The following is a 26,014-nucleotide window of genomic DNA, read 5'->3' as shown; positions in this document are numbered from 1 at the left end:
TGTAATGCCAATGAGCTTGGGCTTAAAGACTTGAATTGGACTCCAAACATTTATTTGCGCAGTGAGCACGAATTTTGCGTGCAGTCTAAAGCATTAGTGCCTGGTGCTAATTCTCCAATTTTTCTAATTATACCGCCCATTCCTGGGCTATAATGAATTTCTATCCCAGCATACGCATAGTTGCTGTCTTACTAAAGGGAATAGGTTTGTTCACAGTACTTTTGCTGAGAGTTTACTTTCTACATTTTCTGCATTCTCTAGGTTTTCTGAATCACATCAAGATGTTTGGCACCTTGGCTGCCTTAGATTGGACCTTGGATGAGAAGCAATATGACCAGCAGCAGCAGCAGCAGCCATCTGTTGAGAGACCAGCAGCTGGACAGCAGAGAGGAACCAGCAGAAAGGTGCAGCCCACAGGAGGCACTACCTGTGACACAGGGTGTACAGGCAGAGGCTGAGTTTCCTTGACATGTCGGAACAGCAGGGCTTCAGGAGACTCAGGTTGTCGTGTCAGGTGGTGGCAGACATCTGCAGCCTCCTGGAAGAAGACCTGCTCCCTGCTGGATATGGTGGCCATGTGTTACTAGTGGCTGTCAAAGTGACACCGCCCTCAACTTTTTTGCCTCCGGATCCTTCCAGGGCTCTGTCGGAGACATATCCAGGATCTCCCAGTCTGCGGCCCACAAATACATAAGACAGGTGACTGATGGGTTGTTTGCCAGCTGCACCTTCACCTTCAACTTCACCTGCAATGACGCCAGTCAGAATGACCGGGCACTCGGGTTTGCATCTCTGGCTGGCTTCCCAAAGGTGCAGGGCGTCATCGGCTGCACACATGTGGCAATCTGGGCACCGCCAGATCAACCAGGAGAATTTGTGAACCGCAAGGGCTTCCAGTCTATCAATGTTCAGCTGGTGTGCAACCACAAAAAGATATTTATGCAGGTGTGCACAAGATTCCCAGGGAGCTGCCATGATGCCACTCATTTCTAAATCTTTCTCGGTGGAAAAATGAAGACCCTGCCCACCACTTCCCCCATAATGTGACAGCAATGCAGGCCTGCTCTCTGATCTAGTGTGTTAGGGATGAGTTTACTCGCATCATGACCTGATAATGGCCCAGTGGCCCAGCTAGCATACTGGAAGCAGTGGGGCCCTTGGGCAATGTTGACCAGAGCATGATTAATGTTGATATGATCTATGATAAACCAATACTGCAACTCAACACTCGGGCATACAACTTTAAAAAAGGCAAACCTCAAAGGCAATGAGCAAAAATCTTAAACTGGGGCTAATACTCAAGAAAACTTCAATTAAGGAAAATGGAACATCTTCAAGGAGGTTCTGACCAGCACACAGCATAAATACTTACCAAGGATTAGTAAACAGAGATTTTTAAAAAAATTACATGACCCCAAAATAGATTAATAAGGAAGTGGCTGAAAGAGAGGAAGTTAGAGGAAACAGCTGTCAATTTAGGCCATTATCAGGGATTACCTCAATTCAATATCAGGGGTGTTCACAAGTCACCACCCCAGATTGGGACTTACCCTTTGAACAGATGACCAGGGGACTTGTGAACAGCCCCTCAATCGTACAGCAATGGCAGCAAACGATACACCTCTAATCTAAAAAGCCATTCGTCAATATTGAATTGAGGTAATCTCTGATACTGGCTTGTCATTCAAAGCGACCATTCTGGTTAATTGGCCCCGACAGCTTTTTATTGTTCCTGGTTTTCTTAATCTATATATATATAAAAGACCTCTTCTGTCTGTCTGTTTGTCTGTCTGTCTGTCTTTCTGTCTGTCTGTCTGTCTGTCTGTTCTCTATACGTTCGAAAGTTATAGAGCGTACCTACACGCGCGTCACATCAAAAGAAAGCATACGATTACGGACCGGTCATAGGCGTATTTACGTTTCGGCCGGACAAAAATTGCGCCCGCGGTATCCAAAAAACGTTCAAAATTCCACTCATTAGCATCTCATTATCCGCTCATTAGCGATAGAGTGACGTCGAGGTCGACCAATTGTATGCCGAGTTCCTGGCGCGTGCGGGCGGGCCCTCCTACAGTCGAGTGACGGGACAATTGACCAATCCTACGCTTCGGTGACCTGATGGTTGACCAATCGGTGCGTGTGTGGGCGGGCCTTATTGTTCTGAACCGAGGTGAGTGTCAGCCATCTTGATTCCATTCTTTTTCCCGCTTTCTGCGTTTTTCTTTTCAAACCTACATTTCCAGCAAAAAAAAATTGCTTTTATTAAATTGTTTTTTAAAAAACTTCATTCATTTGTAAATATTTTCTCTAACCTGAAGATTCTTTTTCCTACCTTTCCCCATTTTTGTAAGGCCTCAGAACCTAGGCCTCAAAGCCTGGGCCTCTCCTGCCCAGCCACGCCCGAGCTAGGTAATTGTCCCACGGCTTCTGCTAAGCTCCCCCCGCCACCCCCGTCGTCACGTTACCCGGGGCAACGGCATCAGCCACGAGGGTCACGGGACATACACAGGGTGCGCGCGCAGCAGGAGCAGCTGAGACGCGGCGTCTCTCTCTGTTCCCCGCTCGGCTCGGGCGGGGGGCGGGGCTCTCGGGAGTGCGGATCTCGGGCGGGGCTTGGAGAGCGGGAAGGGTTACCCTGGCAACCGGGCCCGCCGGCCGTCTCTCACAGCCGCAATCAGCGGTCTTGAAACCAGCTCGGGAGGGCGGGGCTCCGGAGAGCGGGAGGGCGGGGCTCCGGAGAGCGGGAGGGCGGGGCTCCGGAGAGCGGGAAGCCGGTGCTCGGGAGGGCGGGGGGCGGGGCTCGGGACATCGGGGGCGGGGCTCGGGACATCGGGGGGCGGGGCTCGCGACATCGGGAGATCGGGGGACGGGAGATCGGGGGGCGGGACATCGGGAGATCGCGGGGCGGGAGATCGGGGGGCGGGACATCGGGAGATCGGGGGGCGGGACATCGGGAGATCGCGGGGCGGGACATCGGGAGATCGGAGGGGCGGGACATTGGGGGACGGGAGATTGGGGGGCGGGACATCGGGAGATCGGGGCCTCCCCCTCTCCTCCTCCCCCCCTCCTCCACTTCCTCCCCTCCTTCTCCCCCTTCTTCCCCCCTCCCCCAATTCCCCCCTCTCCCCATTCCCCCCTCCTTCCCCCCTCCTCCCCTCCCTTCCCCCCCTCCCCTCCCCTTCCCCCCCAGTCGCGCTCTCGCTTCCCCCGTCGCTCTCTCTCTTCCCCCCAGTCGCTCTCTCTTCCCCCCAGTCGCTCTCTCTCTTCCCCCCGTCGCTCTCTCTTCCCCCCCAGTCGCTCTCTCTCATCCCCCCCAGTCGCTCTCTCTCTTCCCCCCCAGTCGCTCTCTCTCTTCCCCCCCAGTCGCTCTCTCTCTCTTCCCCCCCGTCGCTCTCTCTCTCTTCCCCCCAGTTGCTCTCTCTCGCTTCCCCCGTCGCTCTCTCTCTTCCCCCCAGTCGCTCTCGCTCTCTTCCCCCCCCACTCACTCTCTCTCTTCCCCCCCAGTCGCTCTCTCTCTTCCCCCCCAGTCGCTCTCTCCCTTCCCCCCCAGTCGCTCTCTCTCTTACCCCCCAGTCGCTCTCTCTCTTCCAACAACAACATGCCCTCGAAAAAGCCTCGGCACCGCCGGGCACTCCAGCTAGTTCATATATATAAGGAACCGCACAGCCAGTCTGTCTGGAACTGAACTGATGTGTTTCCCTTTGAGAAATAGAGTGGGTGATGCTGTTTTAACCCTTATGTAGTGAGTCTAGCGATACAAAAATACAAGTTAAAAAATCTATTTTGCCACTGTCTTATACATTGGAAGAAAAATGGGGGACATACTTAACGAATTATGTTGATCAAGATAGGGGAGAGACCGAAAGAGATCTGAGAGTAACAATAGGTTCAACATGAATTAAATCCAGTAATTGCAGAACAGCGATTAACAAGGGAAATAAAGCCAAGCTATATTACCAAATCAGTAATATATAAATCTGAGGCTGTCAAGCTGAAGCTGTATTCATGCTGCACATTGAATAATTCTTTGAATTCTGGTCACTGAGGCACAAGGGAAACACCCAGGCCCTGGAAGCTGTGCAGAGCAGTGTCATGAGGCAACTATCCCCAGGGTCTGAAGACTAAGTAATGACGGAAAGTTAGGAAAACTTGGAATCTTCAACCATGAAAGGAGGTGAATGAGAAGCATGTTGCAGAGTATTAAGGTCCTAAATGGAATAGGTTAATCTTAGCACTATTTCTACCATAATTGCAGAACAAGAGCCACAAAATGGTAAAGGGCAAGTTCAAGACTGATGTCAGGAAGTGTTACACACAGAATGATTAAACCCGAGAACAGTCTTCTAGGTAGTGGAGACAAAACTTCCGGAATCATACAGAAGTCAGTTAGAGTTACCGTAAAAGTGGGCGGGGTGGGGGAAGCATAGATTTCGATGGCACAGTGAGCTCAATGGGCTGGATAGCTCTACGTATCTTTGCAATGTTTCTGTTTTCATCAGCAACAGCTTGTATTTCTATAGTGCCTTCAATGTAAAAAAAACCTCAAGGTGCTCCACAATAGAAATAGATAGAGGAGCGAAGGCTGAGCCATGGAGGAAGAGATTTGGAAGGATGATCAAAGTTTGGTAGAAGAAATGGGTTTTGAGTTAGACTTTAAAAGGTGAAGAGAGGTGAGATGTTGGAGTTTAGTGAGGGAGTTCCACAGTAGGGCCAAGTGGCTAAGGGCTCTATCACCAATGGGGCAAATAGAGAGGAAGATGCACAAAAGGCTGGAGTCAGAGAACCTAGTTCTTGCAATACAACAGTGACTGCACTTCAAAAGTACTTCATTGGCTGTAAAGCGCTTTGGGACGTCCTGAGATAGTGAAAGGCGCTGTATAAATGCAAGTCTTTCTTTCTTCTTTATTTCTTTCTGACCCAAAGGGTGCAACAGTAGATGTAAAGTGGCAGGAGATTGCAAAGATACAGCAGGACGGCATCACGGAGGGACTTAAGGATGAGGACAAAGATTTTAAATATAATGCGCTGGTTGACATGGAGCCAATGTAAGTTAGAGAGGAAGCGTGTCATTTCTATTTTTTCCCCCTTTCCATTTTTGATTCTGCAATTGACCTTAGTTGTTTTGCATTCCAACGCCTATAAAACGGGAAAATGAAATGCCTTAAAATGGAGAGGTGAGCGTTAATTTTTTTTAACTAGAAAACAATAGCCATCTTTGAAAGTTTGAATTGAAGCATCTATTAGTACAAGATAAATTAATCAACGATTGCATAAGATAAACCTGCACATTTAAAGACATTACTAAATCACAGCTTATTTGTAACGAGTGTGATATTATATGATATTCGTGTCTTCCTGATACATTCAAGTTGCTGGTAAATTGTACAGGAATCCAGCATTCAGCCGCCCTTTGAACAAACCCAATGGCAGGTCCAAGAGCCCACTGCGCACGCGCGGGAAACCGCAGCGGCCTCTGGGAATTGTAGGTCCTTTTCTCCAGCTCAACGCACCCGCGCAAGAAAGGACTACAATCCCCAGAGGTCACCGCGTGGAGGCTGCTGCGAGGCCTCTGGCACTAAGTGAGGGAGAGGCCAGCTTGTTGTCAGAGGTTTTAATGTAAATATTTCATATTGATTTGCAACCAGCTCAGGACAAGAAGACCAGCCTGCTTCTTTGACGGGCATTGTTGAAATAGCGCTTGAGTTCGTAACAATCCCTCCCGCAGTAAGTCTGACATTGTTTGTTAATGTCAGTGCAGTTCTGCATTGTTTGCAGTGGAGCCAGGGCAGCAGGGACAGCTACCTGGACGGAGTGTGTGTGTTGCAAAGAGATGCACAGAATGGCCGCAGCACAGTGCAGAGGTTCACCAAACATTGATGCTTATAAAGTCAAACAAACCCAGAGATTGGAAACAATTGTTTTATTATCATCTATTCTTACACTCTGTGATTTAGGGGTTGTGTTTGCTGGTGACTGTTTTACTATTTCCAGCTTGTTTTCTGTTGCCAGTGGTGTATTTTGAAATATTTTTTTTCTTTTTCTTCTGTTCAGTTTTTGAATGATCTGGCTTCTGTGGCATTGTGTGACAGGTTTTAGTTAAGTTTTATTATTGAAAACCCTAGGTGAAGGGCTAAGGCCTGCCGCGCAGGGCACCAAGATTGAAACAAGTAAGAGCGAAGATGAGGCAAATTAAGGAGCTATGATAAGTTGACTCCAAGTGTGGATTTTTTAAAAACCTGCAGTTTGTAGGAGGAACAGTTTTGAGTTAGAATGGGAGATGGTCTGTTGAGACAGTAGGAGTGTAAGCAGGAGGAAGAGCGTATAGAACAACTGGTTTGGAGTTTAGGAAGAACAAGAGAAGAAAATTCAGAAGAGCATTGGCCAGAGTTACATTGACAGTGAAATAAACCATCAGACAGAATAGTGCACAAGTTCCCAAAGTGATTTTTAAAAATTCATTCATGTGGACGTCGCTAGCAAGTTCAGCATTTATTGACCATCCCTAATTGCTCTGAGAAGGTGGTGGTGAGCCGCCTTCTTGAACCGCTGTAGTCCGCGTGGTGAAGGTACTCCCACAGTGCTGTTAGGTAGGGAGTTCCAGGATTTTGACCCAGCGACGATGAATGAACGGCGATATATTTCCAAGTCAGGATGGTGTGTGATTGGAGAGGAACTTGGAGGTGATGGTGCTCCCGTGCACCTGCTGCCCTTGTCCTTCTAGGCGTCACATGTTTGGGAGGTGCTGCCGAAGAAGCCTTAGCGAGTTGCTGCAGAGCATCTTGTAGATGGCACACACTGTAGCCACGTTATGCCTTTGGTGGAGGGAGTGAATGTTGATGGTGGGGGATTCGGCGATTAGGTTACATTGTGCAATGTCACTGTTGTGCTTGTGTATTTATTATATTGTAGACATTTTGGGGGGTTCAGAGTCTTAGACAATTCCTTTAAGTGAGCCTTTGTTCCCTGTGTGCTGGAGAGTGCTTTCACTTACTCAGATATCTAAGTGAATTAGTAGCGTGTCCAGAGATCAAACCTAGAAACCTCTTGATTTACTGGTCTTATCACATGCCCTCGTGTGATCCTCCTTGATTTAGGAAGGCACCAGAATAACACTGCACTAGCCCTGTTAATTTGTAAAACAGTGAAAGAATAAATCATTAGTAGCAATGACATAATGTTTACAATAGTTATTAAGTTTAACTATCTTCAGTAAGACAAAAATAATAAGCTATGATTGTTGCGCTAAACTATAACATTCTCTTATGTGACATTTCTTTTTCTTTCCTCTCTGTGCATGAAAGGTATTTGGCTTGACTATATCTAGCCGAAGGTTTCAGATGAATTCTCCAATTTGAAGCTGAGAAATACTTTTGAGAAACTGATGGGGACCAAACAAATGTAAATAACTGTCGGTTAGTTTTTTTAAATAAATGCTGCAAATCAAATGCATATTCAAACAAACCTTACAAGCGGTTTGTATTTGAACTAAATGGCTTGACCCCTCTGACCTGTGGAAAATCTGCGGATACAATATTTCAGTGAGCGAGTGGTCAATCTATGGACTAGGCTTCCTAGAAAGACAAATAGAAACAAGATGGAAAGCTGAGGAACATTATGTGGAGGAGCATTAGATGAATGACCAGTTAAGTTGTATTGGTTGAGGGAGCAATGTTAGCCAGGACATCGGGAGTTGGGACCTTGGTCATTTTTCATCTAGCATTGTGTTCAGAAAGAAGCTGGCCAGGTTTCACCCTGTGTGGGAGTTTGGACACAGTCCACTGTCCTACTGTGAAAGCATGGTACAACATTTAATGGTGGAGACCAGGCTGGTTCTTACTCCGTGTTCCTTCAATGCTTCTCTGTGGAATGTGTATTGTTATTAGCTGATTCAAATCTTTCATTTTCTGCAGGTTCTCCTCTTGCTCCAGGTTCTAGAAAGAAGAGCCCACGTCATGCCAATGGAAGTAGGAGTGACTAGTAGAACCTTAAACCCGGAGCAGGAACGGCTGTGTATGTATTGGCAGTGACTTCTCTTGCAGGGCCTGCTGTGCTCAGAGCTTAGAGTTGTACACCTGACTTTACTCGCTATTGCTTTTTAATATCAGCAATCCTGGAGCGAGCCTTTGGTTTAGTGGTGGCATTCCAGCCTCTGAGTCAGAAGGTGCCGGGTTCGAACCCCGCTCCAGACAGTCCCAGCGAGTGGAGGCTGGAGCTCTGGCTCTGAATTCTAGGTTGGCATCCAGTGGGGATGCTCATGTCCAGTGGGTGATGGTTGCCATATAAGACTAACCAATTTATCAGCTGGTAGAAAGATGGTTACGTCACTGTGAATCTTTCCACTACTTCCCGCTATTCTCCAAGGGAAGAAGTGCAAAGATTCAAAAACAATAACAACCAGCGATCCTTAATGAAAATGGTAGCATTTCCTCTAGTGACCAAAAGCTGATATTACTCCACAAGCCCTGCTGAATTTAGACTGATATATCTGCAAGTCTCAGCCCTCAAGACAGGAACTTTGCATGGTTGAATTATAAGTATAAAACTACAAAAGCCATATAATCTGAGTCTTTAAAAATTCTGCATTTTTAAAATTCCATTTTATTGATCTTGCTTTCTTACTAACATTGACAGGACCATCGGTTTGGCGTTAAAACTTCAAACAACTTGCCAATCCCATAATCCCATAGCACCACTGTAACCTAAAATAGGTACTGCTGATGAAACATAGTAAGGGGACTCATTCTTGAGATTCCTTCAGTTCAGAGGCCTTATCCTTAGCCGCAATGGCTTAATGAGTTAGCGCACTGCCTGCTGTGGTACATGAAGATTCTAGGCTTGACCTCTGGTCTTTGGTGAGCTAGATTATCTCTGCCTCGTCGATGGTAGGTGCATTTAATCTCAGAAACCTGGCATGAAGAGAGGAGGGGGGTAAATGTAGCCAGGGTCCCTCTCCTAATCAATACCTAGTGATTCCCTTTTGGAAAGTGAACATGTGCAGATTGTGTAAGGACTGGATCAGACTCCACATTCGAACGGTTTACTGACACCTGCAGTGCAGGTTCACATCGTCATGTGATATGAAAGGTGGTGGGCAGTGCCCAGGGGGGCGAGATGGTGGGCAGTGCCCAGGGGTGGGTTGGTGGGCAGTGCCCATGGGTGAGATGGTGGGCAGTGCCCAGGGACGGGATGGTGGGCAGTGCCCAGGGGCAAGATGGTGGGCAGTGCCCAGGGGTGGGATGGTGGGCAGTGCCCAGGGGCGAGATGGTGGGCAGTGCCCAGGGGTGGGATGGTGGGCAGTGCCCATGGGCAGGATTGTGGGCAGTGCCCGTGGGCAGGATTGTGGGCAGTGCCCAGGGGTGAGATGGTGGGCAGTGCCCAGGGGCGAGATGGTGGGCAGTGCCCAGGGGGTGAGATGGTGGGCAGTGCCCATGGGCGAGATGGTGGGCAGTGCCCAGGGGGCGGGTTGGTGGGCAGTGCCCATGGGTGAGATGGTGGGCAGTGCCCATGGGTGAGATGGTGGGCAGTGCCCATGGGCGGGATGGTGGGCAGTGCCCAGGGGGCGAGATGGTGGGCAGTGCCCATGGGCGGGATGGTGGGCAGTGCCCAGGGGGCGAGATGGTGGGCAGTGCCCAGGGGGCGGGTTGGTGGGCAGTGCCATGTGCGAGATGGTGGGCAGTGCCCATGGGCGAGATGGTGGGCAGTGCCTATGGGTGGGATGGTGGGCAGTGCCCGTGGGCGAGATGGTGGGCGGTGCCCGTGGGCGAGATGGTGGACGGTGCCCGTGGGCGGGTTGGTGGGCGGTGCCTGTTGGCGAGATGGTGGGCAGTGCCCGTGGGCGGGATGGTGGGTGGTGCCTGTGGGCAGGATGGTGGGCGGTGCCTGTGAGCGAGATGGTGGGCAGTGCCCATGGGCGAGATGGTGGGCAGTGCCTGTGGGCGGGATGGTGGGCAGTGCCCGTGGGCGGGATGGTGGGCAGTGCCCGTGGGTGGGTTGGTGGGCAGTGCCCGTGGGTGGGTTGGTGGGCAGTGCCCGTGGGCGGGTTGGTGGGCAGTGCCCGTGGGCGGGTTGGTGGGCGGTGCCCGTGGGCGAGACGGTGGGCGGTGCCCGTGGGCGAGACGGTGGGCGGCGCCCGTGGGCGAGACGGTGGGCGGCGCCCGTGGGCGAGACGGTGGGCGGTGCCCATGGGCGGGATGGTGGGCGGTGCCCGTGGACGGGATGGTGGACGGTGCCCGTGGGCGGGATGGTGGGCGGTGCCCGTGGGCGGGATGGTGGGCGGTGCCCGTGGGTGGGATGGTGGGCGGTGCCCGTGGGCGGGATGGTGGGCGGTGCCCGTGGGCGAGATGGTGGGCGGTGCCCGTGGGCGAGATGGTGGGCGGTGCCCGTGGGCGAGATGGGCAGTGCCCGTGGGCGAGATGGTGGGCAGTGCTCGTGGACGGGTTGGTGGGCAATGCCCATGCGCGGGATGGTGGGCAGTGCCCAGGGGCGAGATGGTGGGCAGTGCAAGTGGGCGAGATGGTGGGCAGTGCCTGTGGGTGGGATGGTGGGCAGTGCCCGTGGGCGGGTTGGTGGGCAGTGCCCGTGGGCAGGTTGGTGGGCAGTGCCCGTGGGCGAGATGGTGAGCAGTGCCCCTGGGTGGGATGGTGGGCAGTGCCCCTGGGCGGGATGGTGGGCAGTGCCCCTGGGCGGGATGGTGGGCAGTGCCCCTGGGCGGGATGGTGGGCAGTGCCCATGGGCGGGATGGTGGGCAGTGCCCACGGGCGGGTTGGTGGGCAGTGCCCACGGGCGGATTGGTGGGCAGTGCCCACGGGCGGGTTGGTGGGCAGTGCCCATGGGCGGGTTGGTGGGCAGTGCCCACGGGCGGATTGGTGGGCAGTGCCCACGGGCGGGTTGGTGGGCAGTGCCCATGGGTATGTTTGGCAGTGCCTATGGGTGAGATGGTTCACAGCCAGTGAAATTGTATCCTAGCATATTCTTCACTCATCATGAAACTAGAAAAAATAAATTTTAAAAACTGTATTTATGAGCACTTTTTTTTATTGGAAACTTGTTTGTGAAAATTCTGCTCTTTGGTATGAAGGTGGTTTGCCTTGGAAAAATGTAATTGATTTTTTTTCTTTTAGTTTGTGAGGACTGCCAGGAGTTCTTCGTGGATGCTTGCCCTGTACATGGACCCCCATTGTTTATCAGAGATTGTCCTGTGGCCCATGGAATACCATATCGAGCCCTGCACTCTCTTCCATATGGCCTGGCTTTGGGCCCTTCTGAGGATCCAGACCAAGGATTAGGAGTTTGGTGCACCATGAAGACAATCCCTAAAGGAGCTATTTTTGGTCCTTTGGAAGGAGATGTTTTTGATAACGATAATAAAGGATCTGCTCTGCATTCTTGGATAGTAAGTAAAGCTCTGTTCTTAATCCAGGGATTTATAGTGTGTTTAAGTGGATCGTCCTTATTGAGGCAGACTAGTGCATTAAATTCTCAATTGGAAACCTGGCATCCAGTCCCATCCCCAATATCCTTTTATACTCGTGACTCCCTCCTCTTCCCAATTTCTGTCCCTTGGAGTTTCTAGTCTGGATCAGATTGTCTGGAGGAGAAATCTTTGGGAAACAATTCTTTCTTGTGTAATCTAGTACATCAACCAAGGAGCAAGATCAGAGGGGTGGATGAGGGAGAAAAATAAGGAAGATTACAAATAATGATATATACAAATATATTCAAGTTTTTATTTATGAAGATATATGTAATATAAAAAATATTTTTTTTTAACCGATAGAAAAAATCCATCCACATTTAATCCCAGTGTCCCTGACCCACTCCCCTCTTGTTGCCAAGAGCACAGGTGTGCTGCTGTTGGGCTTTTGTCAATGCCGGTCTCTAGGAGCTGTGCAAGAGTGGCCCAGAGACTAGTCTTCTTCCAGTTTTCCTTCTCCTTCTGGGGAAGCAGCTAGTGCCTTGCTTGGCATCTCTCATTTTATCCACAATGTTACACATGAGATGTAGAACTCCCTATGTGGGTAAAGTGTCAGTTCCTACTCTGTGTTGGAGCACCCCTCTTTTTCATGTGCACATTCGGTGTGAGGGGAGAGCTGACTTGACCCCTGAACTCTTTCAAAACTGCTGTTGAGTTGGCTCCAGGAAGTGCAAAGAAGTGACTGTCCCTTAAGTATTCCATCCTTCAGTGTGGAGAGGTGCCTGGCTTCTGCTTAGTATCTTTCCCCTTCACAGCATCATTGAGATCAGGACCTCACCACAAGGAGAAGCATGTCCTAAGGATATGCTCCAACTCAGCTGTTCAGAGCTCCAGTGTACAGCACTATCGCACCTTGATGTTACTGTAGGAGTTATTACCTACGATAACTTTCCTGCCTTTCTTTAATATAGATGCGCCACTTTGCTGCGAACTGCAAGTCCAAGGAGCCTGAATCAAACTGGATGAGGTACGATATACTGAACATTTTGTGGGGAAAATTGTGCTGGAGGAATCTAATGCTGCGTACTTAAGGCCCTTCACAGCTTTAAAAATACGCAGACTTTCTAACATAGAAGGGGCTCCCTCTAATGGAGTGCATGATGTGTGCTCAGCTTTGTCAGGCTGCAGTGCATGCTCCGACCCCTTTTTGAAGTATTTGTACTTGATCATTGTTTATATCTTGATTGACAGTAATCTTCTCGCTCTTTTCCTGGGGCTTGCAGATACACCAACTCTGCCAGGAATAAGGCTGAGCAAAACACAGTTCCTTTCCTGTACAAGGATCTGGTGTATTTCCGTGTGTGCACATCTATAGAGCCGGGCTCGGCGCTGCTGGTGTGGTTTGATGAACGGGACGCTGGTCACAGTGAGGCCTGGGAGAGCCCGTTGAAGACCACAAATTCCGAGATGGAATGTGGTAAGTAAATGGTTTTAACAGAATAGATGGGGAGCGGGGGGGGTGGTGAGTTTGGAAAAGTGTTTTCTGAGATCGGAAGAAGCAACTTTTTGGGAGGTGACTTTCCTTTGCCTTTGTCTTCATGCTGACGGATACAGTTGGGTCAGACGCTGATAATTTAAATCTGTTCCGTGATGTGATTTAAATTTGGTGATTTGTGTTAGTTATATGTGCAGCATTATCTGACATCAAGGATTCACTCCATTCTCAGTTTGCATTTAGCACAATGCAAAGTGTCAGCCTTGGCTCAGTAGTAGCACTCTCACATCTGAGTCAGATGGTTGTGGGTTCAAGTCCCACTCTAGAGATTTGAGCACAAAATCTAGACTGACACGGAGGAGTGCTGCACTGTTGGAGGTGCCGACATCTCGCTCAAATGGACGTAAAAGATCCCATGACACTATTCCGAAGAAGGGCAGGGGAGTTCTCCCTGGTGTCCTGGCCAATATTTATCCCTCAGCCTACATCACTGAAACAGACCATCAGGTCAGTATCACATTGTTGTTTGTGGGACCTTGCTATGTGCAAATTGGCTACCGTATTTCCCCACATTACAACAGTGACTACACTTCAAATGTATTTCATTGGCTTTGAAGCACTTGGGAGGTCCTGAGGTCCTGAAAGGTGCTATATAAATGCAAGTCTTTTTTCTTTTAACTGAAGTGGTGAATGCGTTAATTTTTTAAACAGTCTTTTTTGTCTCCTCTTCCGAATGGCTGATTGATGCTGCAGTGCTGATGCCCACACCGGCACAATTTCTCACACGAAGCATTGGAGACCGGGTGCATTGGCCAATCTTTTCCTTCCCACCTACCTTGTCCTGGAACATTGAGCCCAGTTATCCAGCTTTCAGGGATCGATCTTGGGACTATTCTGTGTGGTTTTGGACTACAGCACATGTTGCATTGACTCAGTAAGCCAATCATAGAATGATACAGCACAGAAGGAGGCCATTTGGCCCATCATGCCTGTGCCGGCACATTGGTGGAACTGTCCAATTAATCCCACTCCCCCGCTCTTTCCCCATAGCCCTGTAATTTTTTTCCCGTCAAATATTTATTGAATTCTCTTTTGAATGTTACTATTGAATGTGCTTCCACCACCCTTTCAGGCAGTGCATTTCAGATCATCATAACTTGCTGTTTAAAAAAAAAACGTTTCATGTCGCCTCTGGTTCTTTTGCCAATCACCTTAAATCTGTGTCCTCTGGTTCTCGACCCTTCTGCCATTGGAAACAATTTCCCCTTATTTACTCTATCAAAACCGCTCATGATTTTGAAGAACTCTATCAAATCTCCTCTTAACCTTCTCTGCTCGAAGAACATCCCCAGATTCTCCAGTCTCTCCACATAACTGAAGTCCTTCATCCCCGGCACCATTCTAGTAAATCTCCTCTGCACCCTCTCCAAGGCCTTGACATCCTTCCTAAAGTGTGGTACCCAGAATGGAACACAATACCGTACTCCAGCTGATAGATGATCTTAGCACAACCTCCTTGCTTTTATGCTCTCTACCTCTAGTAATAAAGCCAAGTGTCCCATATGCTTTTTGAAACAGCCTTCACAACTTCAAACATTTCTGTACATACACCCCTAGATCTCCCTGTTCCTATACCTCTTTAAAATTGTACCATTTCGTTTATTTTGCCTCTCCTCATTCTTCCTACCAAAATGTATCACTTCACACTTCTCTGCCACGTGTCTGCCCATTTCACCAGTCTGTCTATGTCCTCCCGAAGTCTGTTACTATCCACCTCACTGTTTACTACATTTCCGAGTTTCGTATCATCTGCAAACTTTGAAACTATGCCCAAGCTCAGATCATTAATATATATCCTAATACCGACCCCTGGGGAACACCACTGCATACTTCCCTCCAGTCTGCAAAACAACCGTTCACCACTACTCTCTGCTTTCTGTCCCTTAGCCAATTTTGAATCCATCCTGCCACTGTACCTTTAATCCCATGGGCTTTAATTTTGCTAACAAGTCTATTATGTGGTACTTTGTCAAACACCTTTTGAAAGTCCATATACACAACATCAACCGCACTACCCTCATCAGCCCTCTCTGTTACTTCATCAAAGAACTCGATCAACGAGATTTGCCTTTAACAAATATGTTCTGATTTTCATTTATTAGCCCATACTTTTCCAAATGCCAGTAAATTTTGTCCCAGATTATTGTCTCTAAAAGTTTCCTTACCACCAGTGTTAGGCTGACTGGCCTGCATTTGTCGGGTTTATCCCTCTCCCCTTTTTTAAACAGGTGTGTAACATTTACAATCCTTCAGTCCTCTGGCACCACCCCCGTATCGAAGGAGGATTGGAAGATTGTGGCCAGAGGCTCCGAAATTTCCACCCTTACTTCCCTCGGTAACCTAGGATGCATCCTATCTGGACTGGGTGACTTTTCTACTTTTGAGGACTGCCAACCTTTTAAGTACATCCTCTTTATCTATTTTTATCATATGCCTCCTTCTGTACTGCTACATTGGCACTATCCTCTTTTCTAGTGAAGATGCAAAGTACTCATTTAGTACCTCGGCCATGCCACAAGATGATATCCTTTTTGGTCCTTAATTGGCCACACCCTTCCTTAGACTACCTTTTTACTATTCATGTATTTATAAAAGACTTTTGGGTTCCCTTTTCTCATACTCTGTCTTTGCCCCTCTTATTTTAGGCCTCCTCAGTACTTTTTATATTCAACTTGGTTCTCTACTGTATTATGAAACTTACAGCTGTCATAAGCCTCCTTTTTATGTCTCATTTTAATCTCTGTATCTTTAGTCATCTAGAGAGCTCTAGCTTTGGATGCCCTTCCTTTACCCCTCATAGGAATATGTCTTCTCTGTACCCGAACCATGTCCTCTTTGAAGGCCTCCCAATTACTGTTTTGCCTACCAATTTTTTATTGCAATCCACCTGGGCCAGATCCCTTCTCAATTCACTGAAGTTAGCCCTCCTCCAGTTAAATATTTTTATGTTTGATTGTACCATGTCCTTTTCCATAACTATTTTAAACCTGATAATATTATGATCACTGTTCCCCAAATGGTCTCCCACTGAAACATGCTCCACTTGCCCCACTGCTTTACGCAGAACTAGATCCAGCAATGCTTCCTTCCTCGTTGGGCTGGAAATACACTGATCAAGAAAGTTCTCTTGTACACATTTCAGGAATTCCTCCCCCTCTTTGCCCTTTACACTGTTACTATCCCAGTCTATATTAAGATAATTGAAGTCCCCCATTATCACTCCTCGGTAGTACTTGCATCTTTCTGTAATTTGCCTTCAAATTTGCTCCTCTGTCTCCTTTCCATTATTTGGTGGCTTATTGTATACACCCAGTAGCGTAATAGCTCCTCTATTCCTTAATTCTAACGAAATAGACTCTGTCTTTGACCCCTCAACCCTCTCCTGTTCAAGGTGGATGGGTCGCACCTCAACAGAGCTGGGACCAATGTCCTCACGGGAAGGTGAACTAGTACTGTGGGAAAGGGTTTAAACTAATTTGGCATGGGGCTGGGCATCGGGATGAAGCACTAGATATAATAGTTTCTTGGATCAATACTGCCACACACCCTCCTTTTCTTCATCCCTATCTTTCCTGAATACCTTGTAGCCAGGACAATTCAATTCCTAATCCTTCCAATCTTTGAGCCAGGTCTCTGTTATTGCCACGATATCATATTCCCATATTTACCACGCTCTGTGCATTTATGTATACGCACTCCAAACCCATCTTAGACTGCTTCGCATTTGCCTCCGTCTGATCCCTCCTATTTCTGAACTATTCTTTACTCTAGTGCTATTTGGCTCTCCCAGTCCTCTCTGCACCTTGTATCCCCTCTAGTGCTTCATCCTGATGCCCATCCCCCTGCCAAACTAGTTTAAACCCTCCTCCACAGTACTAGTTAACCTTCCCATGAGGACATTGGTCCCAGCTCTGTTGAGGTGTGACCCATCCACCTTGAACAGGTCCCTCTTGCCCCAGAACTGGTCCCAATGCCCCAGGAATCTGAAGCCCTCCCTCCTGCACCATTTCTCCAGCCACGTGTTATCCTGTTTTATCCTACTGCAGGAAACTTCACAATATCCGGCACCAACGGGACCGAGCTGCTGCCGATCTATCAAAACTTCCGGATAGACCAGCGCTAATGTTGAAGGATACGGTGGTTTAAATCTCCGTATCTGACAACAAACACTGCTGCTTAGCATCAGCTTGTAAACACTCAGCCCGTACCTTGGAAGCGTCTCTGAAGCTGTTGCTAAGCTACAGAGACGCTTTCCAGAGCCTGACTGTTAAAAAAAAATGCTAGGAGAAGAAAAAAAACCTAACCAAAACGGCTGCTGATTTCTGCCGTTAGATCGAGGTTTCTGGACATACAACCTCCGGATAAACCAGTTTCCTGTATTACTATATACTCGTGCGTGGCACTGGGAGTAATCCAGAGATTCCTGATACTCTGACTACAGGACCTCAACCTTTTTCCTTCCAATGTCTTTGGTTCCCACGTGGACCATGACTTCTGGCTGTTCCCCTAACCCCCCCCCCCCCCAAGATATTCTGCACCTTCTCAGTGATGTCCTTACCCTGGCACCAGGGAGGCAACACACTGTGTGGGACTCCGCGTCCGAGGTTTCAGAAACACCTGTCTATCCCCTTGACTATCGAATCATTCGCCTGTGACCACTGCATTTCTACACTTTGCTGTGCCCCCCCCCCCCCGTTCAGTCATTGCCCCATGGTGCTGTGGATGTGCTCTAAATTGCATTTCCCCCAAGGTGTTGTCACCCTCACTGATATTCAGCACTGAATACCAATGGAGTAATCCTTCTGAAAATATTTTAATTTGGTTAAACTTCGGTCCCCGCCACAAACTCTGTTCCCTAGCCACCGACTCCATCCCTTTCCCTGGCAACTGTCTGAGGTTGAACTAGACTGTTCGCAACCTTGGTGTAATATTTGACCCCGAGGTGCGCTTCCGACCACATATCCACACCATCACTAAGACCGCCTATTTCCACCTCCGTAATATCGCCCGACTCCACCCCGTCTCAGCTCATCCGCTGCTGAAACCCTCATCCGTGCCTTTGTTACCTTTAGACTTGACTATTCCAACGCTCCCCTGGCTGGCCTCCCACGTTTTACCCTCTGTAAACATGAGGTCATCCAAAACTCGGCTGCCCGTGTCCTAACTCGCATCAAGACCCGTTCACCCATCACCCCTGTGCTCGCTGACCTACATTGGCTCCCGGTTAAGCAATGCCTCAATTTTAAAATTCTCATCCTTGTTTTCTAATCCCTCCATGGCCTCGCCCCTCCCTATCTCTGTAACATCCTCCAGCACTACAACACTCTGAGATATCTGCATTCCTCCAATTCTGGCCTCTTGAACATCCCTGATTATAATCGCTCCACCATTGATGGCCGTGCCTTCAGCTGCCAAGGCCCTAAGCTCTGAAATTCCCTCCTTATACCTCTCTGCCTCGCTACCCCGCTTTCCTCCTTTAAGACGCTCCTTAAAACCTACCTCTTTGATGTAGCTTTTGGTCATCTGCTCTGATATCTCCTTGTGTGGCTTGGTGTCAGATTTTGTTTGATAACGCTCCTGTCAAGCGCCTTGGGACGTTTTACTACATTAAAGGCACTATATAAATATAAGTTGTTGTTAAACTTGAACGACTATCTTTTGTACGTTCGTTGGTCCTTAACTTTTGTGAAAGAATAAAAAATATCCATAATCAGTTAAACTGAGTGTCATCAGGTATCCATATAAGAAAGGAAAATCTGTGGAAACTTTTCCTGATGAATGCTGTTTCCAGAGCTGAATAAGTATAGACAATTGAGGGGTGATCTGATTGAGGTGTTAAAAATGATAAAACAATTCAATAGAGTAGATTCATAGCAGCTATTTCCTCAGGTGGAGAAATCAAGAACGAGGGGACATAATCTTAAAATTAGAGCTGTGTCATTTAGGAGGGAAATCAGAAAGTAATTTTTCACAGAGAGGGTCGTGAAAATCTGGGATTCTCTGCCCCAAAAGGCTGTGGATGCTGGGACAATTGGAGCTTTCAGGACCGAGATCAATAGACTTTTGTTAGGTAAGGATATCAAGGGATATGGAGCAGTCAGGTAGATGGGGTTGAAGTACAGATCAGTCATAAACTAATAGAATGACGGAGCAGGGTCGAGGGGCTGAATGGCCTACTCCTGTTACTATGAAAAGGATATTTTAAAATAAAGGTCATGTGTTTTTGTTTCCCGTGTATCCAGACCTGAACGTTGTGGTGTTGGATGTCAGCGACAAAGACCAGGAGGAGGTTGCCTCTGCGCGGGAAGCTGGGAATGTGACGAGCCCGCCTCCAGCGGCAGATTCACAGCCGCGGCCCAGCAAGAAGAAGTACAAGTGCGGACAGTGCCCTTACAGCACGGGCCGCCGGGGCCATTTCTTCGACCACTGCCGGACCCACACCTCGGTGCGCCCCTTCAAGTGTGACATGTGCGGCAAGGCCTTCAAGCGAATCCAGCACCTCAAGCTGCACATGGACTACCACCGCAATGAGCGACCCCACAAGTGCGAGGAGTGTGGAAAGGCCTTCGTGCAGCCGGGGGACCTCCGCATCCACGGGCGCATCCACAGCGGGGAGAAGCCCCACACGTGCCTGGTCTGCGCCAAGGGCTTCGCCCAGATGGCCAACCTTCGGGCGCACCAGAAGATCCACCTGAATGGCAAGACCCACGTGTGCTTGATGTGCAACAAGTCGTATAAGCGCCCTTCCAGCCTCCAGCTCCACCTCCTGACGCACCAGGGCGCTGACAGCCTGGAGTGCCCCGAGTGTGGCAAGCAGTTCAAAGGCAGCAACGAGCTGCACCGCCACTTGCGCGTTCACACCGGCGAGAGGCCCTACCAGTGCCCGGACTGCGGCAAGTCGTTCACCCGGGCGGCCTACCTGGACACCCACCGCTACACCCACACGGGGATCAAGCAGTACTTGTGCAGCGAGTGCGGCAAGGGCTTCAACGACTTTGCCTGCTTTCAGGCGCACCTGCGGGCCCACAGGGGCGAGAAGCCCTACACGTGCAGCTACTGCGACAAGGGCTACACCCTGCTGAAGGAGATGAAGAAGCACCAGCGAATTCACACTGGCGAGAGGCCCTTTGCGTGCGGCAAGTGTGGAAAGGCCTTCCGGGTCTCGCAGCACCTGAGGAAGCACCTCGATGTCCACAGGAAGAAAGATGCCAAAACTCCGCCGTGCAACCAAAACCCGGAGACGGAACCCGGTGTACAAGAGACCTAGTACTGGTCCACGGGGCTTTAACCACGCTCTTTCTCTTTAAGCTGCCCAGTGTTTTGGGGTCCGGAGCATGGATTTGGTGAACAGGTTACGCAGCTGAGAAAGGATGTGGCTGCGACTTGCTTCCAGGAGATTTGAATCCATAATGCACACGGGGTCTTGTGAGATGGGTGGGGATCATTAAAATTACACTTGGACTTTCCAATTCAGGGCCAGAGCGTCGGGGGGTCATACATACCCAGCGACAACCCCACACTGCCCACTGCCATCCTGAGAGGAATGCAGCATTCTTCTGATGTTTGTGCAGTTAGCAATTTAAATTATTAAATTGTGATACATAAAAATTTCATCTATCTGATTCGTGCAACATATTTTAAACATAATGAAATGTAATTTTAATGTTGAAGCTGCTCCCATTTTAAAACTCTTTAAAATCATCTGAAATCTTTTCCGCCCCCGCCCCCTCACCGGGGTATCTTGTTTGCATTCATCTCCTCACTGAGGCTGCACATCTCCGAACATTGCGATTTGTTGTTTGCCACTTCTGAAGAATGTAAATAGGACACTCCACAGAATCGGCCCCAGCAGCTTCTGAAACTCCGCTCCCACGATCCACGCAAGTAACAGGCTTGGAGAGCTTTATGTTGGGACTGTGGTGTCGGTTGCCTAGCAGCCACCATGCTTCCAGAAGTTGGTGGGAATAACTGACAGTTTTATCTTCTCCTGAATTCAGTGCGAAGTGCAACAGCTCGTGTTATCAGATTCCCAAGAACTGGCAAAAGAACCAGAGGGGAGATGAGATGAGAATTTTTTTTACGCAGCGAGTTGTTATGATCTGAAATGCACTGCCTGAAAGGGTAGTGGCAGCAGAATCAGTAGTAACTTTCAAAAGAGAATTGGATACATACTTGAAAAGGAAAAGTTTGCAGGCCTATGGGGGGAAAAAGTGGGGAAGTGGGACTCATTGATTGGTAGGTCTTTCAAAGAGCCGGCAGAGGCATAATGGGCCAAATGGCCTCTTTCTGTGCCTTAGGATTCTATCAAATTGACAGTCTGGCTGAAGGACGGGCACTGGAATGGGTCACATGAGAAAACACAGTATTTTGTATGAAAAAATACTCAAGTACAGTTTGCATGCCAACGTGCAATGTCGGGAGTGGTTTGACACAGCATTAATCCTCCTCGTCCGAGTTACCGATCTCAGTTGTGTATCAGCTGTGGTAGCACTCTCGCCTGAGTCGGAAGGTTGTGGGGTCAAGTTCCACTCCAGAGACTTGAGCATAAAATCTAGGTTGACACTCCAATGCTATACTGTCTGAGGTACCACCTTTTCGGATGAGACGTTAAAATGAGTCTGGCCTCTCGGGTGGATGTAAAAGATCCCATGACACGATTTGATGAAGACCAGGGGAGTTCTCCTGGTGTCCTTGCCAATGTTTATCCCTCAACCAACATCTATAAGAGATTATCTGGTTGTTATCTCTTTGCTGTTTGTGGGATCTTGCTACGCCTAAATTGGCTGCCTCATTTACAAACATCACAACAGTGACTACACTTCAAAAGTTCTTCATTGGCTGTAAAGCACTTTGGGATATCCTGAGGTCATGAAAGGTGCTATATAAATGCAAGTTGTGGGGAGATTGAGTGGAGGCTGGGTAGTTTTTTCAGAGAGGGGAGGGGAAAGTGAATGTCAGAGCAGAGTTGTTACCACGCTACTCTTGTGTCTATCCCAGTTGAGAGTGGTATTGATAGAGGCCTGGGAACAGGTTACCTTCCCTTTCGGTCACAGTCGGTATGTGGTGCAGGAGAAAATGAAGGGGCTTTATACCCTCAAGGAAAATAACATTACTCCATAACTCTTATGTTTTTACTTCGAGTACAGTGCAAGCTTATTACAACAGACTTGAATGTACATGGATGACTTGTCCAACATAAGAGGCTGTCTGATATACCCTTCAATCTGAGTTTTCAATTGTTGCCTCCCCACCTGGGATTCTGCTGCTGCCTCCTTGACCAGGATGATGTTAAAAGCTGCCTGTTCCATTCCCGATGATTAAATAGTCCGGCTCTGTATTGATTTTTAAAGTTAGCAGCACTGATGAAACTTGGGAGTTTTCAAATGAATGTGCAGATCCTACCTGTTTAAAAGCACTGCCATGCTGGGGAATGGAGCATGTATTGAACGTAATGATGCTGGTGCAGTAATCGGGTGCTTTACCGTCACTGACCTGCACAGGAGTGTGTTTAAACTGAGTGGATCGGCCAGGGATTAAAGCCACCCAGGACATGCTGGTAAATGCAGCAAGTAATGCAACTGATCCAGTGTGCAAGTGGAGATTACAAATAGGCAAAATTTATAACAGTAATTGTACACAACCTTGAATTCCAAACAAGCCCAGTTACTTACACAGCTTGCAATTGTCTGATTAAAGCAGCGTTTACCTCCCTTGTAAGCACAGATTTGCTATTGAATTCGGAGTTTGGTTTGGGAGATGAGGTATTATCCCCTACAAGCAGTTGTCCACTATATTCTTCACTCGGAGGGTGCTGAATCTTTGGAATTCTCTACCTCAGAGGGTTGTGGAGGCTCTCAAGACAGAGATCGATGGATTTCTGAATATTAAGGGAATCGAGGGATATGGGGATAGTGCAGGAAAGCAGAGATGAGGTAGAAGTTCAGCCATAATCTTATTGAATGGGGGAAGCAGGCTTGAAGGGCCAAAATGGCCTACTCCTATTTCTTATGTTCTTGTATTCAATTCCAATACAGGTGATGCTGATGATATCTAATTATTTTATTTCTTGGTTAGCTGTTTGCGAAACCAACATAAAGTAGCCTAATTTTTACCCAGTGTAAATGGTAAATGATGCAATGCACAAAATACAACAACAAATATCATGTATATAGTGGCTTTAATGTAGAAAAACATCCCAAAGTAATTCACCAAGATGTAAGGAAGAAAAATCCATTGCATAAGCCCTACTACTGAATTTGTCTTTCTTTGTGTTCAACCGGAGTAGGCATAATCAGTCAACCACTTTAAGTAAGGCAGAAGTTGGGTGTTTAATTCCAAACTAGATAATCCCACCATAGTCTTTTCAATAGTCTATTGTACTAATGGTCAATTCTAAATAAGAAATTGGGGATGGTGTCAAATGTTGTTTGATAACGCTCTTGTGAAGCGCCTTGGGGCGTTTTACGACATTAAAGGTACTATATAAATACTGTACAAGTTATTGTTGTTATGGTGGGATAGATCATGCTGCAGTTTTATAAATGTAAACTTGACCTTCCAGGCACAGTTGCTAATGTTGGCTGTGTGTCGTTTGGGGCAAGAGGGGCAACTCCTGGTCATGGGCCACCGGCCGTGTCAGCTGTCTACAAAACGTTGCATGATGCGAACAGGCCTAAATAAGTGCATCAGTTCTAAATGGGACCAAAGATGAATCAAATCTGAAATGCTGGCATGTTCAAACTCTTTGAGTACAGAGGTTCCACTGCAGGATTATTGAATATAGATACACTGTCGTACCGTGCCATGAAGTGGCAGGACGGTCCGGGGTACAAGCACTGAGTAGAAATAATTGGTCATATCTTGTAAATTTCTGATTCTTAATGTAAAAAGTAGAATTACAGGTGCGTACATTTGTTGATGCTGTATGTGGTTTTCCTGGTGAAACTGAGAGGTTTCTTGTTTCTGATTTGTGCTACTGCAGCCCTCAAACAGTCAATAGAAAATAAAATGGCATTAGAAATGTATGGAACCATAGAAATGTTTATATTTGCAGTGTTTAAAAAAAAAACCTAACTTGTAAACCTTGTGATTTATATTTGTTTATTTTGGTAACAATGTTGCTTATAGCACCAGAAAATATATCGAAGATTGCTACAGTGATATGATGATGATTTACAGAGAGTGGGTGATGCACTATTCTTTCTGATAGAGACTGCCTGGTGTAGCATGTTATGATACTGACCCGAGTACGATTCGAGCCCAGACAAGATGAAGGCCTCCTCTCTCTGATGGAGATGGCCTCGTACTGCCTTGATGGTATTTGACTATGGGGGTCAATCACTGTCACCCAATGTTACAACTTTCAATGGTTCTGTAAGCTGAGCTTGGCCCCATGCCTTCTCTGTAATAGACCATTGCTGAGTTACATCACCCACAGGGCTACCAAAGTTTTGTAGTAACCTGCACGCTGAATTAACCAGGCTCAAGAAATGGCACAATACCAATGTGCACCAGAGACTGTTTTACTGAAGTGCTGAGAGAAGGCTGTTTATACCATTTCTCCGGGGTTTCAGCCGATTTTCCTCCTAAACTATGATTGGGCGAACCTCTGCGAAATTCCAGTTGCATCATGTAATCTCGCGTGCATCTCCAGTCTTTTCAAAGGCAGACTGAAACTCTTGGTGAAACAAGGTCAGAATCATTTAAGCTGCTTTATTTTCACAAACAGCAAGTAAACATATGGAGTAAGTGTCAAAGCAAATCTCTTTTAACTCCATCTCATTTCTCTCCTTGAAAACATAGGGGGAAGAAATACTCACCCTGTCCCTTTCATAGATTGACTTGGTGTTTTTTGCATTCCTTTCTCTTTAGATAACTTCTCTAACTTTAACTTTAAGACCTGAACTATGTTTTTAGTTTCCAGCTCCAGGCCACAAGCTGTATCCCACAGTCCTTTGTTCCAAACCTCCCTGCCGCCCCACCCCCACGCCCCCCCCCCCCACCCCGAACATGGGGTCCCCCTTTTCAGTTAATTCTGACCCCAGGCAGCAGAGGGACAGTGTCTCTGACACCTTCCCATGCAGAAATTTACCAGCCGGTCTGTCAACCAACTGAGTATGCCCTCCACAGACCACTCATGCCATGTTCACATGAATAGAATTGTCCTTGCCACAATGGGTGTGAATATTTGGAGGAGATGACAAATAGCTGAACATCCCTGGCTTAATGGGCCTGGGCTGAGACAATGGGGGTGAAATTCAACTTGGGAAGGGCCTGTTATACACCCCACCCTATTTTCCTTTGCATTGAAGTTAATGGAAGGAAAATATGGCAGCGTGTATAACGGCCATCCAATCCACTACTGCCCATTTTCCACCCCCCCGCCTAAAATGAGTTTCAGCCCAATAGATCTTTGTTGTATCAGATTGAAATAGACAGAGTTGTGATATCACCCAAATTGGCTCATCTGTTTTTAACACACATTCGGTAAACTGGCATTTTTAAACCTGTGCAAATTTACTTAAAACACAACCGCTTCAACGTAACTCATCCCAAAATCTTTTCCATGAAAAAAAAGTTAAAAATCCTGAAATGTGACGTATTTCCCTCCCACAGTAGATCCATTGCAAGTAATCCCTTACCTTGTTTGTGATGATTTTGTACCCAAACCGGATGTATCACCACAACTGAGATCACAACAGTCCACAAGCTGCGGGTGAACCTGTCTGAGATGTGTAACTCCAATGGTTCGTGTATCTGACCGTACTAATTACAGTTGCATGTACTGTGCAGTGTGGTATTCGTTTGCTGTCTGGCAGGTCCAAAGTGCCTGTGTAGCCCTTGCAGCCAGTCCACAGTGGGCCCCCAGCTTCATCTTGTAATGGTAGCTGAGTACTACTCCTGGGTTCTACCATGGGAAACCTGTGCATGTCCTTCACCTAGAGGAGGCAGCTACTCTCAATGAACACTCGTCCAGCCCCCACCCGGGCGGTGCACCAGGTGGCCTCCCATGTCCCTCTTCAGCAGTTAGGACACATAAGCCTATC

At 47.8% G+C, this 26,014-nt stretch overlaps 1 protein-coding gene across 1 annotated transcript; it reads left to right on the top strand.

The window, feature by feature from the left end:
* Positions 1-5,548: 5,548 nt before the first annotated feature.
* LOC147106591 (uncharacterized) lies at positions 5,549-24,049 on the top strand. The gene is made up of 7 exons (XM_086007572.1): positions 5,549-5,724; positions 7,302-7,398; positions 7,911-8,010; positions 11,121-11,392; positions 12,385-12,440; positions 12,697-12,890; positions 19,211-24,049. Exons 3-7 carry the CDS (start codon positions 7,953-7,955, stop codon positions 20,233-20,235), a joined length of 1,605 nt encoding a protein of 534 aa, XP_085863698.1. The 5' UTR covers positions 5,549-5,724; positions 7,302-7,398; positions 7,911-7,952; the 3' UTR covers positions 20,236-24,049.
* The last annotated feature ends 1,965 nt before the right edge of the window (positions 24,050-26,014 follow it).

Source organism: Somniosus microcephalus, chromosome 15, assembly GCF_052327205.1.
Source record: "Somniosus microcephalus isolate GS21.2 chromosome 15, FLI_Smic_1.0, whole genome shotgun sequence".
Taxonomy (NCBI): domain Eukaryota; kingdom Metazoa; phylum Chordata; class Chondrichthyes; order Squaliformes; family Somniosidae; genus Somniosus; species Somniosus microcephalus.
This window is presented reverse-complemented; position numbering and strand designations above follow the sequence as displayed.